Source organism: Acinonyx jubatus, chromosome A2 (assembly GCF_027475565.1).
Source record: "Acinonyx jubatus isolate Ajub_Pintada_27869175 chromosome A2, VMU_Ajub_asm_v1.0, whole genome shotgun sequence".
Lineage (NCBI taxonomy): Eukaryota > Metazoa > Chordata > Mammalia > Carnivora > Felidae > Acinonyx > Acinonyx jubatus.
This window is the reverse complement of record NC_069383.1, coordinates 146,862,810-146,880,936: the sequence shown is the minus strand read 5'-3', so window position 1 is coordinate 146,880,936 and position 18,127 is coordinate 146,862,810. Positions and strand designations below refer to the sequence as shown.

General features: G+C 57.2%; 1 protein-coding gene across 3 annotated transcripts; it reads left to right on the top strand.

The window, feature by feature from the left end:
- The first annotated feature begins 489 nt into the window (after positions 1–489).
- Positions 490–14,574, top strand: SLC38A3 (solute carrier family 38 member 3). 3 transcript variants are annotated; one of them, XM_027038782.2, is made up of 16 exons: positions 490–618; positions 8,115–8,269; positions 8,360–8,441; positions 8,609–8,724; positions 9,266–9,339; positions 9,422–9,514; positions 9,617–9,698; positions 10,810–10,892; positions 10,985–11,043; positions 11,242–11,406; positions 11,486–11,565; positions 11,847–11,947; positions 12,182–12,306; positions 12,391–12,535; positions 13,467–13,570; positions 13,661–14,574. In XM_027038782.2, the coding sequence occupies exons 2-16, from the start codon at positions 8,169–8,171 to the stop codon at positions 13,763–13,765; spliced, it is 1,515 nt and encodes a 504-aa protein (XP_026894583.1). In that variant the 5' UTR covers positions 490–618; positions 8,115–8,168; the 3' UTR covers positions 13,766–14,574. The 3 variants fall into 3 exon arrangements, with proteins under 3 accessions (XP_026894583.1, XP_053075309.1, XP_026894584.1); XM_053219334.1 differs by lacking the exon at positions 490–618 and adding an exon at positions 635–806; XM_027038783.2 differs by lacking the exon at positions 490–618 and adding an exon at positions 7,090–7,869.
- The last annotated feature ends 3,553 nt before the right edge of the window (positions 14,575–18,127 follow it).

Sequence of the window (18,127 nt, the reverse complement as noted above, 5' to 3'; positions counted from 1 at the left end):
GAAGTGCAAGCCCAGCGTTGCTCCCCTCCTGTCCTTACTGACCCTACCCCTGTCTGTTCCAGTCTCAATCTCTTCTGAATATCTGGGATGAAGATAGAAGAATTGATGCAGGAAAAGCCCCCGTCCTCACCCCATCCCACCTCTGCTTGGAAGAGTGAGGCAAGCAGAAAAGACATTTTGTGTCTGACTGATGTCTGAAAGTTCCCCACTGAAAGCACCCTTCACCGAGGTTAAGCACTGCTCTGTTCGCTTCTGGCCTCCGGAAGGTGAGAGGAGAGCATTTCAAGGGTTAAGGGAACACTCGGAGACCTCAGAGAGAATCTGCTCTAGACTGAAGCGTTCCGTCCACAGGACTCAACTGAGCCCCTCCAGGAGCCGCTGCTCTCCTACCTAGGGGCTCTTTAGCGTTCGGGCCGCCCCTTTGCTCCTGGCGGGCCGGGGCCCCCCCCTCTCCCCAGGCCAGCCCCTCCTCCTGCCCGCCGCCTGGGATTGGCGGGCCGGGGGCGGGCCAGGGGCGGGGCCGGGCGCCCTTCATCCCCCGTCGCTGTGCTCAGCCGGGAGCAGAGCGGACAGCGCCAGCCTGAGCGGAGCACCGTGCGTCCCCACCCGCCGGGCCAGGTACCGCTGGGGGCGCCGACCCCCAGTCCAGGGCACCGGGCGGGCAGAGCTCTACTGTGCACCCTCCCGTCCGTAGCTGGGCTCTGGGCAGCGCCTGTTACCCGTCCCGTCCCGGGCAGACACCCCAGCCTCCCGCGAGCCAGAGCCCCGCGCGCTCTGGGCTCAGTCCAGGGACTCGCCACTCAGGGGTCAGTTCTGAGCTTGAACTGGTATCCTGGGAAAGGCATTTCGCCGCCTCAGGGCCTGTCGGCAGGGCCAGGAGGGACAGCAGGAGGTCAGCAGCACTCGGGGCTGGGGCCACAGGACGCCTTGTTGGGGGCTCGGGCGGTGAGCGATGGGCTTCCCGAGGCAGGGCCCACGGGGACTAGCTAGAGAGGGTCCCGGAGGGGGGCCTAAAAGGGCCCGGGAGCGGGCTCTGGAGCGCTGCCCCGACGGGCGCCTGACAGGCAAATCTGCCCGGCTGGCACACCGGGAGTCTGGGTATATTTATCCCGGCTGCGTTGGGCAGGGGCTTGAGGGCAGATCGGGCCAGGCTGCCTGAGGGGCCGTGGGGCACATGTTGGTCCCAGAGTCCGTGCCATTTGCAGCCGGGCCAGCGGGCACGGCAGGAACAGGGCGCGTGTGGCTCCCTGGCCTGAGGGCGGGGCTCTGTGTGCTCTCCTTGCTGCCTCATTCCCCGGTGGGGGTATAAGAGCTGGCGCCGCGCACGCGGGCGGAGGGAAAGGACCAAAACCGTGTTTGCAGGAGCCCGCCCCCGTTCCATTGGTCCCTTCGATTGGCCACAGCGAATGCGTGCGTTTGTTTACACCCGGGGAGGGGGAGGCCAGGGGCGGGGCCTGTGGGAATCCGCCCCCTCCCCCCGGGGTGACCTGAGCGCTGAGCTCAGGTGTAAGCTCTAGGACAAGTCTGAAAGGGACTAAGTCAAAGGTCCTTGCACCTTGCACCCTGGGGGACTCCTCGACCCAGGCCCATCCTTCCTTCAGTCGCCCAGTCCTGTCCTTTCTTCCATGACTTCCTTGGGGCCACTGTTCTGGAAGAGGCCTTTGGACCTTCCACCCCTTCCTCTTCAGTAAACAGTTGCATGGGAGTTCAGTTCCTTCAAGAAAGGAAGAAAACTCTTCAGAGCTTTTCAGTCTGGAGCCTAGAAAGCTGAAGAGATCTGGGGACAGTTCCATTTTGAGATGGGGAAGTTCTGCACAACTATGGAAGTCTTCCTGCAGGAAGCACTAGATGTAGGAGGAATCAGGGTGGGTGAGGCCAGGCGTGGCACATCTCCAAGAGGGCTGGAATGACTGGAATCATTCCATGAGAGTCTCTGACCCTTTGGGGTTGGGGACAGGGGACTGGTTCTCTGGGGAGGGGAGGGGTATATGTCTCAGAACCTCACTCTGCCTGAGCTCATAGAGGCCATGTCCTCACTGGCTTCTCAAACCACTCTTTCTTCAGTACTGGTTCTTTTGGCCCTGATCACAACCTCACCACACACACCCAGTCCAGGGCTCAAGGTGGCCAGACCATGAGAATCAGTTGCTCCTGTCCTGGTTCTGCTGCCCTAGCAAGTAGCCATGGAACCTTGGGCAAATAGAGAAAGTGAGGCACAACAGGTCTCTGGGTAGTGTCGGGGAAGGTTTTTGAGCTAAACTAAGTGTACCCTGAAAGTCCAGGCTGGGTGTGGAACCAACAGGCACTCATTCTAAGGGGAAAGCATGTTTTAGGGGAGTGGTTGGCTGCAAGGGAGGTACAGTTTGGTATCTGTGTGAACAGAAAGCCTGTGTGGGATGTGCATACTATGCTGTAGTAAGATAGGAGCTCTGCAGGCACATGATCTAGTTCAGACATGACCAGGGTCCAGGGGCCACTTGGAGCTGGGTTGAGATGGGTTGGGGGCTTGCCAAGGGCCTTGAACCCATTCTATTCCTTTTACAACATTTGCTGAGCACCTACTATGTGCCCTGCAAACATTCAGTCTGGTGAGTGGAGGGCTGGCCTTTGACTCTGGATAAGAAGACAGATGCGGTGGTGGGGTGGGGAGGACTCTAGAAGACCAGGCGGGGCTTCTGGGGGCCAAAGGGAAGGACCAGCTGCTGGGGCAGGAGGGGCTTTCCGGTCAGCGGCCTGGGGTGGCTTGGTTTTGAATTTCCGCTCTGCGGGCCACGTCCTGTACACAGCCTCTCAGCCGGCACGTCTGCACACGTGCATGACTGCTGAGAATGGAGGTCACCATCACCTCTGTGTATCTTTTCCATTGTGTGGGTAGACAGTGCTGGACTGGGGAGTGGTGAGCTTTCCAGCTGGGCCTGGACCTGCAGCCCTAGTGGGCTCAGACCCACTGTCTGGATGTCCCTGCACCTAGCTAATGGAGGCATAACCTGCTCTTGTAGGAACCTGCAGATGCTGGGCAGCCTTCTTGTGGGGTCCTCCAGGGTTCTGCCTGGCCATCCCTGAAGTGCCCACTGGGCCTGCAGCCCACTCGCCTGGGCCTCTGGCTCCCTCTTCCCTCTCACTCCTTCTGGGGTCCTCTCTGTCTTTCGTTGGCTGTCTCCCTGTCTCTCTGTCTCTTTTTCCATTTAGCTATCTCTGGCTGGTTGGCCATCGCTGTCTCTCAGCTCTCTGGTTGTCTGTCTCTCTCTATCTCCCTGTCTGAATGTGTATCCACCTTCCTCTGTGTGTATTTTCCTGTTGGTGTACCTTTATATCCATCTGCATTTCTCTATCTCCCTGTGCCTCTCTATCTCTTTTTCTGTCCAGATCAGTATTCATGCACTGCATGTATGTGTTTTCTGCCCTTCCTCTTTCCTTGCCCCTCTCTTCCCTTCCTCTGCCGCTCTGCTTCTGCCTGACATTGAATGGTGCCTCTCCTCCAGGCCAACCTTGCCTTTAGCCCCTCCCCCCTTCCACTGGGGTCTCCAATGAGTCCTGAGCTGCCCCAGGCCCCTGCTCCAGCTTTCCTTGGGGCCAGAAGTCCGGCTGTCCAAATATTTGGCCGCCTCCAGGGGATTCCGGGTCAGCAGGGAGGAGGATGGGCTGGCTGGCTCGGGGTCTCCCCTGCCCCTGGGGGGCCACAGGCACGTGATGTCCTGTCCTTTGCCTTGGCTGGGCTTCCAGCTGCACATCCCTCTCAGCGGGCTGGCAATGGGGGGAGGGGGCTGCTGCTGGCTCTGGCCCAGTCTTGACCAAGAGGTTCCAGCTGCAGCCTCCACTGGGGGAGCAAGGAGGGTCCTGGGCTGGGTGGGAGGGGAGGCCTAGGGGTCTGGGGCAAGGTCCAACTCCAGGCATCTGTTGGGTGTCTAGCAAATGTACCCTGTCACAGGAAAGTCCAACTTCCGGCCCCAGCTGGGCCCCTCAGATCCTCCTAGACACTTCCGGATGCCCAGAACACAGAAGCACAGACCCCACACACCAGGGCCAAGGAGCTAAACTATGAGGGATCGGTGTTGCCAACACATCAATGTTCTGGGCCATCTTCCTTTCCTTGGATGTGCTCTCTCCTCCATACCACCCCCCTCAGTACCAGCCAGGTGTTGACCTTGCAGTGGCCATTTGCCCAGTGTTGTTGACGATGAAGGAGCAGTGGAAGGGGTACTGGATCTACCGAGGTCAAAATCTGGAGTTGTGCGTCTGGAGGAAGGGCTGGGGGTGCACAGGGCTGTAGTATTCTCCCCTGTTCAGAACACCCTTCCATATGCCCTAGCCCTAGCCCCCTGACCTCAGCAATCATCTCCTCACCAATCCCTGGGGCTGTGCCTTGAGAACATATAATTCAGACATGTCCATTGAATCTAGTTTCCTTGTTGACTGACAGCTTGTCCTAAGATGATGTTCTCCTTCCAAAGCCTGGAGAAGAAGGTGGGCAGGGAGTGCCAAGATAGGAGGGGCACCTCGTCTCAGCCAGGAGGGGACTAAGGATGGCTGAGCTGGAACTGAGGGCAGCCTTCATCCCTGAGCCTCCAGGGATAACCACAACAGACCATCAGGCCAGACCAGCTGCCTCTCCCCTGAGATCTGGGCTGAGGCTAGGACTTCCCATGCACCAGAAGCCTGGGGACCATGGCAACAAGTTCTATGGGGTCTGTGCCTCGATCAGCACAGACGGCCAGGAAGGACTGAGGGAAGAACAGTGTGGATGCCTCCCTGTAGCCAGCCTGCCACTGCAGACCCATTTATGTCCCTGAGCATTAGGGAGGAAAGCAGGGCTCAAGTACCTGGTGGTTCCAAGGACCTCAATCCTGGGACAGAGAGGTATGTGTCCTACAGCAGCTGATGCAAGCAGTGGGCCTGTGGTGGCCTGGATTCCTGGGCCTCGAAATCTTTAATTAGCCAAACTCAACACCTGCCAAGGTGTGCCTGACAAGTTCTCACCCTGTGATGCCCGCGTGGGCGAGCATTACCTACTGCACTATCCCTGTGGCTCCTGGCCTCTCCTAGCCCTTATCTCCCAGCAGAGCAAACAGGGCCCAGGGCAGTGGCCCAGGCCATCGATTTCCTGCCCAAGTCCATTCTGCACCCATGACTGATGCTATTCTGATGATCTGCCCAAGGTCGCAGTGACAGCCCCACACTAGAACCTGACCCCTCTCTGGAAGCCCATGGCATGGTCTGGGACAAAGGCCTTGGAGAGGATCCTCACTCTGTCCCCAGCTTTGCCAAACTTCTGGGGACCTCTGCAGGGCAGGAGGACACTGACGTCCTGAGTGGGGAATACTCTACCCGTGGTCACACAGTAAGGCAGGGCCAGGCCAGGACTCAGACTCCGAATGTCTACTGTGGACTTTCTCAACAGTGGGTCAGATTCTGCTGGCAGATTTCCCTGAGTCCACCCTGACTCCCTGATACAAAGGAGCCTGGGAGGTGGTAGGCCTGAGGGATGGGAGCTGTCAGAAATGGGCTGCCAGCCTCAGGGAATGGCTGAGAGTCCACATGCCAGGCTAGCACTCCACTCTGGCTGCTTAGCCCTTAGCCCTGCCCTACACTGAAGTACAGACTCATTGACCTGGCCTTCAAGGCTTTGTCAGGTTTGTCTATAGCCATGGAACCTTCATTCTGCCTCATACCACACCTTAGAGCCTTTGCCCATGCTGTGCCCTCTGCTTAAGGCATTCTTTGCTATTCCACACTTTTGGGACTCCTGGAATTTCAGAAATGGCTCCATCACCTCCTCTGCCAGGAAGCCTTCCTTGATGCCTCTCTCCCCCCTTTTTTGAGTCCCAGTGCTATGTGGCTCATATTTAGTTGTTGCAGGAACTATAAGGTGGGGGCTATGTTTGGGGATTTTGTCCCTTCCAGACCAGAAGCCATTTAGGGAAGGATATTCCATGTCCTCTCTGGGACCTCAAACCAGCCCAAGATCCAGCAGTGACTGGTTGTGAGTATCAGACAGGCTGTGAAGGTCTAGGCGTAGGTCCTGCTGGGGGGGATGGGGAACCTGGAGACAGGAACTCGGGCACTTTGGCCATGACCATGCCATGGGCTGTGGTCTCCCTGGAGGTAGTGCTGGCTGCTAGGGAAGGATATTAAGGCAGAGAAGGGTGCTTTGTCCAAGCTGCCAACTCAGCACACTCTGAGGGCCTGTCCCAGCCTGCCCAGGGTGGGAGGCCCGAAAAGGGCAACCCTAGCTGAGAGCCAGGGGGCACTCTGGAGTGACTCTGGAGATGAGGTGCTGGCATCTCCACATCCAGCTGGGATCCTTGGAGAGGTGCTGATAGTGAGGCTTAGGGCAGAGACTCATCCAGGGGAAGAGGGCACGAGAGATGTTCACATTGTCATGGACCTGAATGGACAGGGCTGGAGGTGAGATGGGTTCAGATGCCAGCATCAGAAGAGAGGCAGGCCAAGGGGGCCCGAGGGTTCCAAGTGTGGAGTCTCCAGGACCGAGGTTCCTGGGATCTGAACTCTGGCCTGGGGCTGCCTGGGGCAATGGTGGGCTGGTCCTCTAGTCAGTTCTGTGTGGCTGCTGCCTCCAGGACACTGGGGCCTGAGGCCTGAACCCAGCCTTCTGTCCCCACACATAGCCCCAAGTGCTAAGAACACTGGTGTTCTGGGTTCTAAGTAGACCTGAGACCATCAGGATCCGGAGTGGGGATGGGGGGTTCAGGGCGGGATTCAGGATTCCCAAGCAGAGGGCTCGTCATGGCACCAAGCCTCGGCTCCGATAGGGACACCTGGCTGGCTCAGTCAGTAGAGCAGGTCACTCTTGATCTCAGAGTTGTATGTTTGAGCCCCATGTTGAGTGTAGTGATTACTTAAAATTAAAATCTTAAAAAAGCAAAACAAAAAACAGGCTAGGCTGTGGCTGACCTGCATGGCAGTGCTGCCCCCTCCCTGGTCTCGACTAGAGTCTTAGCTCTCCTTCTGGCCTCTCTGGCCTTCAGGATGTCCTTATAGATCCTGGGGCACTGTGCCAGGTACCTTCTGGGCATGGGGTAGGTGGCTTCCAGCCCCAGTGATGGGGGGGGGGCGGGGGGGGGGTGGGCGGAGCTGGCTCCTTAGAGGCCCAGCAGAGCCATGCCCTGAGGGCAGGGAAGGGAGGACTGATCCAGTGGCCTAGACTCCTCTACAGCTGCCTAAGACCCTGAGTTCCTGGCCTGGGGTTCTAGGAAATGGAGAATCTGCTCCAATGGTCCACTACTGGAGGGTGGTCACCTAAGGGGTAGGGGTATTCCCCTAGCAGGGGAAGAGAGGCTTGAAGGAGAACATGGCCCTGAGGTCATGGCTGTGTGGAAAGTGAGGCCTGTGTGGCTCAGAGAATTCGGCCCTGGGACGCTCGTTTCCTGGATGGCCCCCTGAGGGCCCTTTGCAGCCAGGCGGGCAGGGCCCAGGTGTCCAGCCACCCAGCACCGCCTCAGGCCTCCTGGCTCCAGGGGGGTGGGGGGGGGTAGCCTTTGCGCCTGCCGTTCCCAGCGCCAGCTCTCAGACCACAGAAGGCCCTTTGTTCTGGCTGCCAGCAGTGCCCGCCGGGCGGCTGGGAACAGGGCCCACAGCCCTCACCCTCTCCCAAGGCCTCCAGCCGTCGGGCAGTGCCATTCTAGGTTGGCTAGGAGGCCCCTGGCACACAGGGCCGGCACAGGAAACCGTCTCCCGGTGTTAATGTCAGGGAGGGGGTGTCAATCCAGGGCCCACCACCAGCGCGGGGTCTGGATTCCTGGGACTCAGCATCCTGGGGTCCAGGCACCACTGGACTCTGAACTCAGGTCATCCAGCTGATCCTCACTTCGCAGATGGAGAAACTGAGGTCCCAAGGGCTTGCCTGGACTGGTATGTGAGTGGTGGGGGGAGTGCTACGTACTGGCCAAGCTGTCCCATCAGGATGTCTTGGAGAACTCAGGTATCTGAGCTCTACTCCCCCAAAAGCAGGTCCCGGGGAGGCGGCAGGCACAGCTGCATGTGCACATAAATCCTGAGTGAGCTTCTGGGAGGTGTGATAGGCTGTAGACTCCCCATGGGAGGCTGGGCCATGGGTCCTGGGAGAAGGGATAACCAGAGGGACCATTGCTCTGCAGACCTTTGACTTGTGTTGGTGTGAGAGTCAGTGCTCCGGGTGGCAGACCCTGACCATGGAGGCACCTCTGCAGACGGAAATGGTGGAGCTGGTGCCCAACGGCAAACACTCAGAGGGGCTGCTCCCAGTCACCACCCCCACGGCTGTCAACCAGAGGTGAGCAGAGGGACCCAGTCGTGGTCAGGGCAGGGCAGGGTGCAGAGCAAGGGCCGGAGCTGAGCTGACTGCTCTGGCCTGTGCCTATAGGGTCGAAGGCCCCAGACGGAGCTGTGTTGAGGGCGAGGGCTTCCTACAGAAAAACCCCAGCAAGGAGCCACACTTCACAGACGTGAGCCGGAGGGCACAGTGGGGTGGGGGGCTTGGGAGATTTCACGCAGTAACAAAGAGCTCTGGGGCAGCAACGGGAGGTTAAGGGACAGTGAGGGGGAATGTTGGGATACCCTCCATGCGTCGCTGTCTCTCCCCCCCGCCCCCATCTCACTCTGGTACCTGCAGTTTGTGGGGAAGACTTCATTTGGGATGTCAGTGTTCAACCTCAGCAACGCCATCATGGGCAGTGGCATCCTGGGACTCGCCTATGCCATGGCCAACACGGGCATCGTCCTTTTCCTGTGAGTGCCTTCAGTGAACCCTCTAAAGACAGGAGCTCTAAACAGTCCACCAACCCTGACCTCCCAGGACCCAGGCTGTGGGTGGGCTCAACCCAAACCATGGCTAAAAAAACCAGCCATGGCCAGACAAATATCCCTCATTTCCTGGTAAACCCACTGAGATTATGACACAGGCAAGCCTAACAGACCTGAATCTATACTTCTACCACCGTTTACACGTGATGAACGAAGCCCCATGGCCAGGCCTTGTGTGGACACACGTGTCCTTACTTGGGAGCTCTGCCCTGCAGTCTAAATGGAAAGCATGTTTGTTCCAAGAACTTAAGGAGGTAGTGCTCAGAGGGCCCCTTCTAGGTCATGGCTTACCCTGGGTCAAACTGAGCGGTGTTCGCCCCTGCCGGGGCCAGTTGAGCTTGCATCCACACCTGTTGGGGGCTCCAGACACCTGGGTCACAGACCCACACACCCAGGCCTCCCAGAGCTCACCACCCCTGCCAGCCAGTGAAGCCCTCAGTGGCTCCTTTTCGCCCATCTTCCCCAGGTTCCTGTTGACAGCCGTCGCCCTGCTCTCCAGCTACTCCATCCACCTGCTACTCAAGTCCTCAGGGATCGTGGGTGAGCCCCCAACCCAGCCTGGAGCAGGGGAGGGCTGGGCTGGGGAGAGCACTCCTGACTATTTTGACTCCTGTCCCCACAGGTATCCGTGCCTATGAGCAGCTAGGCTACCGTGCCTTTGGGACCCCAGGAAAGCTGGCAGCGGCCCTGGCCATCACACTGCAGAATATTGGAGGTGAGCCTGGCAGGCAGACCCAGACAGGTGGTGGGCAGGTGGGCGGGCTGAAGACTGGCTGGTTTGGCTGACCCCAGCACCTGCCCGCCTCTCTCCCCCCAGCCATGTCCAGCTACCTGTACATCATCAAGTCCGAGCTGCCCCTTGTCATACAGACCTTCCTGAACCTGGAGGAGCAAACTTCGTGAGCCCCAGGGTGGGGCGGGGCTGGGTTAGGGTAGGAGGGAGGCCTTGGTCTACCCCTCCACATGCACCACTGGCCCTGGGAACCCAGGCTGGGCTAGTGGGAGAGAGGAGACAGTGCCTGCAAGTGACTGGTGGAGGGGCAGAGAGCTGCCAACAGAGCTAACATTCAGTCTACACTCCTTTAGCACCTAGGGGAACCCCCTAGGAGGGCCAGATGAGGCGAGAGGTGGGGTGAGGCTGAGGAACCTGGGCCCCACCTGGGCCAGGACACAGCCTATGAGAAAAGGAGGACCTGAGAGCTTCGGGCTTAGCTCTAAGCACCTGCTATTCCTGACCAGGGCTTGGGCTTTAGTGCCTGCCGCCCCCTCCCCCCTCCCCGCCTCCCCCCCCCCCACCCCGCCCAACCAAGAAATTAAGCCCGTGGTGTCCCAGTTGCTCATCATCAGTTTAGCCAGCACTGATGGAATCAACCATGTTTTGTGGGTGGGGACAGAGAAGACAGCCATGCCCTGCCCTTGGCCACACAGCCCAGGCAAGCAGAGGGGGGGTTGAAGTTGAGAGCAGCTCTGGGAGGAGGGAAACAGCCAGGATTCTTCCCCCTGCGTCCTGGGTGCCTTTCCCAAGGAGTTGGCCTTTGGGCTTCCCTGGGAAGGAGGGTCTCCTTCCTTATCCCTTGAGTTCTCTGCGCCATTGGTGGTGGGGGGTGCAGGATGGTGCAGGATGCAGATGCCAGGAGGGACCACAAGGGGTACAGGATGTTGGAAAGTCCCTGACACCCCCATGGAAAATGCTCCACCTCCCCAGAGCCAGGGTCTTTCATCCCACCCACCTCCCTGGGCCCCTTGGGGCCAGCCCCTGGGGAAGCTGGACCCAGACCTGTGTGTCTTGAGAAAAACAGCAGCAGTGACTATAGCCCTAATGGCTACCAAGCAGGAGCTGAGCTCCTTAGTTCTCCCCTCGCCTAGGCCAGTGCTGAAAGAATGTCCATTTTGCAGACTCCGAGCTATGAACAAGTATTTTTCAGGTGGCCCCGATTAGGTATGGAGGCAGGCGGCCTCACCCAAGGCTGAGTGGACTCTGATGTTGGCTCCCCACTCCTATTCCTGCAGGGACTGGTACATGAATGGGAACTACCTGGTGATCCTTGTTTCTGTCATCGTCATTCTGCCCCTGGCACTGATGCGGCAGCTTGGTGAGTGTGGCAGGGCTAGGGCCTTGGAGGGGAATGTTGGAGAAATGCCTGGGAAGGGACCCCAGTCTCACAGCCCTTCCCCCACGTTGCAGGCTACCTGGGTTACTCCAGCGGCTTCTCTCTCAGCTGCATGGTGTTCTTCCTAATTGCAGTGAGTCAATTTCCGTGCTGGTGGAGTGAGGGGACAAGTCTCTTGGGGGTGCTCCTCTGTCAGGGGCAGGGGGCAGGTCTTTCTGGGAAGCCTGGGTTCAGAAGGCAGCTCCTTCTGTCCTGATCTAGATGTGTTTTCATAGTGACTCCCAGGCAAGTCTTGTCTGGCCCTGATACCCCCATCTTCCCTGCAACTCAGGTCATCTACAAAAAGTTCCATGTGCCCTGCCCTCTGCCCCTCAACCTCGCCAACATCACAGGCAATGTCAGCCTCATGGAGGTCACCAAGGAGGAGGCTCAGCTGCAGGCTGAAACAGAGGCCGCAGCCTTCTGCACCCCGAGTTACTTCACACTCAACTCACAGGTTCCAACAGGCCGGGGCAGGGGCTATGGGCCGGGTGAGAGTGAAGGGCTGCCCTGACGCAGTCACCATGTCTATCTAGACAGCATATACCATCCCCATCATGGCCTTCGCCTTCGTCTGCCATCCCGAGGTGCTGCCCATCTATACGGAGCTCAAGGAGTAGGTGTCTATGGTTGCAAGGGGGGGTGGCTGCCTTAAACTGGTTTGGGGAGAAGGAATGTGGTCCTGATAGGGTGGGGGCAGGGTGGGGTGGGGAGTGACAGGAGCCAAGTCACTTTATCAAAGATCTCCATGGCTTCCATGAGGGGCGACTGGGGGCAAGGAGGAGACGTCCTCAGCTGCCAAATGGTGAGGGTGTGGTGCCAGAGAGGCCCCAGGGCATACGGGGATCTCTGGTGTGGCCCAGCTTGGCACCCATCCCCTCCCCTGCTTCCCCAAAGCCCCTCCAAGAGGAAGATGCAGCACATCTCCAACCTGTCCATCGCCGTCATGTATGTCATGTACTTCCTGGCTGCCCTCTTCGGCTACCTCACCTTCTACGGTATGGCTGGACCGTGGGGGCAGAGGCAGAGGCCAGGCTGGGGGGCAAGGGGCTGGCCAGTGGCCATGGCACCCTGCATACTGGAGGTGCTAACTAGGTGCGTGATGCCTAACTGTGCCCTACAGCTGTGGAGGTGAGTCTGTTGCCACTTCCCACAGTGTCAGGGTCAACCCAGGCTCAGAGCCCATCCCCCTCCCTGGGCCACCTGCTGACCATCCTCCCTGCCTGCCGCAGACGGGGTGGAGTCGGAGCTACTGCACACCTACAGCAAGGTGGACCCATTTGACGTACTGATCCTCTGTGTGCGTGTGGCCGTGCTGACGGCAGTCACACTCACAGTGCCGATCGTTCTGTTTCCGGTGAGCCGGTGGGCAGGTGGACCGACGCAGGGTGGGACTTATGGAGCTGACAGACTGGTGACTCTTCCCACCCCCATCCCCCAGGTGCGCCGTGCCATCCAGCAGATGCTGTTTAAGAACCAGGAGTTCAGCTGGCTGCGGCACATACTCATTGCCATCGGCCTGCTCACTTGTATCAACTTGCTGGTTATCTTCGCTCCCAACATCCTGGGCATCTTCGGGGTCATTGGTGAGGGTCTGGCCCAGCTGTGTATAGAGGCAGGGCATTGGCCAGAGAATTTCCTATCTAAATCCTGGCAGATTCCTGAGATCATACCCTACCTTTAGTGACAGCTGCTGGCCATGTGCACAGCTTGGCTTCCTGTCTGAGATTTTTGTCCTGAAGGCTATTCTAATCCCTTCTGAGGGCTCAAAACCAGAGTCTGTTCCCCCTTGCTGAGGGATGGGGTGGAGCCCGGATGCCAGGGACCTCCACAAAGGGTCTCATTGGGTCTTGTTCCCATTTCACATATGAGGAAACTGAAGTCCATAGTGATTAAGGGAGTAGCAGAGCCATACGGCTGGTAAGTGGGGGGCCTTGATTTAGCTCTAGGATCATGGAACTATAGGTTCAGTGCTCTGTCCACTGTCTCATCCCAGTTGGGGCTCTAAGGTAGAAAATCAGACAATTCTGAGACATCTTTGGAGTGGCCCAACTCACAAGACTGACTCCTCAGCCCAACTCTGCAGGGACCAAAACACAGACCTGGGGGCTGATTGTCATGGATAGCATAGACATGACTATAGGTTCTCTGTGGCCAAAATCTGACTCAAAATGATTTAAGCAAAGAGGAAGGTATTGGCTTAAATAATGGAAAAGCCTTCAGGAATAGCTATATCTAGGAGCCCGATATCTTCAAGGCTTTGTCTTTATCTTTTGGCTTACCTTTCCTCTTTGCGAACTTCATTCACTGACAGATTCTTCTACTGCCAACAGCACTAGCTTTCTATCCAGTTGGACAGAGAATGGGGGGCAGGGGGACTGGTGGGCTCTCCGGAATCAGGCAGAGCTCTCAAGTAGAGTCTCAAGATGAGACTTCCCCAGCAAGGAATCTCTGATCTCACTGAAGGGTTCACCCTTGGACCTTAGCCAATAGCTGGATATATCTCATTCTTTGCAGGTGCCACATCTGCCCCATGCCTCATCTTCATCTTCCCCGCCATCTTCTACTTTCGCATCATACCCACCGAGAAGGAACCTGCAAAGTCTACCCCCAAAATCTTGGTGCGAGGATCCTGGAGGTTGGTGGGGTGGTGTGGGGCTGAGGGAGCTGCCCTGACCTCACACCTGACTCTTGACTCCCTGACCCCATAGGCCCTTTGTTTCGCTGTGCTTGGCCTCTTGCTGATGACCATGAGCTTGAGCTTCATCATCATTGATTGGGTGTCAGGGACCGGCCGGCATGGAGGAAGCCACTAGGAAGACCCCCGGCCTGTTCTGTCTACTCGTCCAAGTACCCCTGCCTAGAGTCTTCAGCCCCTGCTCCCATCCAGTGGCCAGTCAGCGGGGAGAAGAAAGATGTGGTTAACACTATGGCATTTGTCCCCTGCCTCACGTCTTCTCTGTGGAAGGTTTTTGTTACAGCCAGGACCAAGGCCCTTGGACCACTACCTTGCTGGGCTCCCGGGCTACAGGGGCTTCCGGAGTTGGGAGCAGGGTGGGGCTGTGCCCTTGCTCCCTTCCTGTTGCCTCAGATCCCACTCAGGCCCCTGCCCTCCTTGCACAGATGCAAACACTGAGGTCCAACAGCTGCCTACACAGTCTGTAAGGCACATAGAGTTGGAGCCCAAGCCTGCAGCCATCTCCCCACCTTGCTGCTGGACCTTGGTCTGCACTCTGGGGCCTCATCTCCCTCAATGCACTTGCCTTCCTCCACTTCTGTCCCGGAGGCCCCTTTCAGTCACTTGGACTCAAGCGCTTGGATACTCTTGTCTCCTTCTCCCATCCCCACCACCAGAAGCAGACCGCCCCCCATACCTGAAGCCATCAGGTTCTTTTAAATGTGAGGCTGGTGTGGGCACCCCCAGGGATCTGCCCCTTCACCAGTCCTGGGGAGGCTGGGACTCCCCCCACCCCAAGTCTGGGCCATAGCTCACATTCCATTTCTGGGAGAAGAAAGAGGCTGGGGCCCAGAGCGTCTCTGCCCCTGGGAGCCAAAGACCCCAGGGCTGATCCGGGGTAGGAGTGGAGAAGCTGTCAGCTCCCTTTTATAAATATTATGCATAATACCAGCTATGTTGTGTATTCTTGTTCCCCATGGTCCCTGAGCTCCTGGCAAGTGGGTAGAAGTCGGGACATGGATGGAAACGGGAGCCTCTCCTGCCCCCTTCCCTGGGATGAGGGTGGGGATAGGGCCCCTTCCAAACCAGCCAGTGGCATGCTCAGGCCCAGCTCTGGACCTGGGCCAGGCTCAGCACAGACCTGCTTTCTCACGGGGTGAGGTGGGGAGGAATTAATGAGGCCCCAGGAAATGGGACAGAGAGAGGCTCCGGAAGGAGGCAACGTGAGGTGCATCCCCAGTAGCTCCAGGGAGGGTCTGAGCAAGGGGGCAGCTGAGCCCTGCAGAAACCCTGCTGAAGGGCCCCCTGCCCTCCCTGGCTGCCATGTCAATCCTCTGCTAATGCCTTGAGTCTGAGGACAAAAATCCAGGAATTCTGTGAGTTGTCAGGCTGATCTTCTATTAATGGTAAAACCCACTGTGAATAAAGGTGGGTTAATGAGTTCCCATGTTTGGAGCCCTGAGTTTTGAGTAGGGGGTCCAAGGCAGGGCAGGACTGGCCTAAAGATGCAGGGTAGTCCCAAGTGCCCTGGCCCCGATGAAACTAGGAAGCTGCTCATTTCCTGGGGCAGGCCTCAACCAGCTGGTACCCAGCAAGACGGAGCCGCCTGGGCCTTGGCACCAAACCCTCATTAGGAGAGACCCTGCACCCGGCTAGGCCGCCAGGGAAAGGGCAACAGGAAAAATCCAGTTTGAACTGGCAAGGCAGCTGCCAGCTTGGGAAACCCCTCAAGAAAGAATTTCCTCAAGCTGGTAGCTGGTAGGCCCATGGCTGTGCCAACTGATCAGAGGGGGGCTTCCTGAGTCTAGTTCCCTTCAGCCCCAGGCGCCTGACTCCAGCTTGGGGACTTACCCAGGAGCCCTGCAGCCCCAGAAAAGAGCCGGACGCTGGCCGAGAGGTGGCTGCAGCCCAGAGTGTCCTGATGTGAGGGGCTGCCCTCTGGGGGTCTCTGGCTTCCTCCTCATCAGATTAGGTCATAGGCCTGCATGGAGCCTTTGGCTCCTAGAGAGTGGGAGGCAGTGGAGGACAGGGTCCATCCTGCTGAGAGAACTTGGGGGTCTTTTCTCATACTCTGTCCAAAGAAGGCTGCAGGTCAGAGCAGCAGCAAGACTGCCTGGATTCCCTAAAAACCCCCGGCCTGGCTTTAGACCTCTGAGACCAAGAGGATGTGTTGACAGTAGGTCCACCTGCTTCACACACACACACACACGCACGCACACGCACACACACATGGGGTGGAGGAAGGACTCTGGCCCCCAAGAAGTCTTCTCTGCCTGCTCAGCAAGGTCTCCTCTAACATGGACCATGAGCAGCATTCTCTAGGGGGGAAGGGGCAGGCAATGTGGCTGCTAGACTATACCAAGTGTCCACATGACTGTTTGAAAATGAATATCTCTTGTTCCTGGCTGTCAAGGTCCAGTCACTCAGCCTCCATAAGGATGGGTCTGCAGGCCCTTGGTCATAGTCATTTTTGTATGTTTTGAAGAATTTCCTAGGTCTTTTTTTTCCTTCTTTCTTGCTTTTTAAAATTTGCTCTCTTTGGAAATGAACAAGTGAAAGCAGCCAGAAACTCCAGCACAAAGGTCTTCTATATTTATTTTCACTGCTTTTCTTATGACCACTTGTAACAGCAAGACAAGATGATATAGACCAGGAAAAGGGGCCAAAGTCAGCCTTGGTCTCTTCTGACCAGCAGCTTCCCCCTGCCCACACCCTCCTCACCTGTGTGCACATGTGTACATTCACCTATTGATGGAAGAGGAATTCACTCGTTCAACAAATATTTATCAAGATTTCCCATGTGCTAGGCATCCTTCCAGCACCTGTACACACAGCAGTAAACACAGTGAAGGCCCTTGCCTTCCTTGAGCTTACATTCTAGGTGTGGGACTGAATTCAGACCAGAAACATGAAACATAATTAGTAAGTTACATTATTTGTTAGAAGATGGTCATACCATAGGTACTAAAATGGCAAGGTAGGAGCAATAGAGAACAGGGGGTCTGGAGGTGGGTCAAGGTGGCCTTCACTGAGAAAAATATGCTTTATCAGAGATTTGGAGAGGGAGGAAGTCATGTGGATGCCTGCAGGGAACATTCCAGCCAGAGGGATCAGCTGGTGCAAAGTTCAGAAGCAGAACATACCTGTGAGAGGAGCAACCAGGAAGTCGTTGTGGCTGCTGTTGAGTGAGGCAGTAGAGGGAAGGAGGGACAAGTGGGGGCTTTTGAGGGGGGAAGATGTGGGGCCTTGCCAGCCACCATAAGGGCTTTGGATTTTTCTCTGGGAAAGGTGAGACCCAATGCCAATTCTTGAACAGAGAAGGGGGCAGGATCTGATTCAACAGCAACTCTGGATTATTCCAGCTGCTACATGGAGCTTAGACTCTGGGGTGTGGGATGGGGAGCCAAGGGTGACAATGACACACAGGCTATTGCAATTTCAGACAGACATGTCAGGTAGCTCAGCCCAGGTAGTGGCACAGTTGGGGTGAGATGCTGGACATGTGCTGGAGGTAAAGGCAGCAAAGTTCCCTGATTATTTGGACATGGGGGTGGAGTGGGGCAGAAACAAGTCTAGGGTGACTCCAAGGCTGTCTAGGGTCCAAACTGCCACTGCATCCACTGAAGCAGGCAGTTCTTGGGAGGGAGATCAGTTTTGCCCATGAAAAGTCTTAAAAATCGACTAGATATCAAAGTGGGGATGCCAAGTCGGCCACTGGGTATGTGACTCAAGTTCAGTAGAGTGGCCAGAACTGGACCCAGAGTCTGGGAGGCAAAGCCAGTGGACAGTAGTTAAGGTCAGGGGCCTGGATGAGATGAGGGTGGTGAGTGAAGACCGAAGGGCAGCAGTCAGGATGGAGCCCTGGAACACTCCTATTAGGAGATAGGAGAGCCAAGGTGGAATCAGAGAAAGAGCTAAGCAGGGGAGCCAGGAGGAAACAAAGGGGGAAGAGGGCATGTGGGAGCCAGACGGGGGTCAAATGCTCAAGGAGGTGAGCATGGAGCTTCAGCTGGGTTCGGCAATGTGTGGGTCACGGCTGTTTTGTGGAGGGAAGGGCAAGCCTGACTGGAGTGGGTAGAGGAGGAAGAGGTAGGACTGGTAAAACTATAATGTTTTTGTTTTGTTTTTGAGAGAGAGAGAGAGGGAGAGGGAGAATGAGTGGGGGAGGGGCGGGGAGAGGGGGACAAGGGATCCAAAGCGGGATCTCTGCTGACAGGCTGACAGCAGTAAGCCTGATGTGGGGCTCCAACTCATGAACCCTGAGATCATGACCTGAGCTGAAGCTGGGCACTTAGACTGAACCACCCAGGCGCCCCAGGACTGGTAAGACTACAGACTGGTAAGATCTGTGTGAAGTGAGGGGAGCAGGACCAACAGAGGCTTTTAGGAAGACTGAGAAGAAGGTACTGAGGAGGAGAGATTGGACCATGGGTGGGAGGTTGGTGAAGGCCAAGGCTCTAGAGATAGTGGGCTAGAAGACAGTAGCTGGAGGTTGGACAGT

What these genes read in the sequence shown, in the direction of transcription:
- SLC38A3 (XM_027038782.2), top strand. Translation starts at nt 8,169, where the DNA reads ATGGAGGCACCTCTGCAGACGGAAATGGTGGAGCTGGTGCCCAACGGC. An exon ending in CCCACGGCTGTCAACCAGAG is followed by an intron (nt 8,270 to 8,359) that starts GTGAGCAGAGGG and finishes CTGTGCCTATAG; the next exon opens with GGTCGAAGGCCCCAGACGGA. An exon ending in ACTTCACACTCAACTCACAG is followed by an intron (nt 11,407 to 11,485) that starts GTTCCAACAGGC and finishes ATGTCTATCTAG; the next exon opens with ACAGCATATACCATCCCCAT.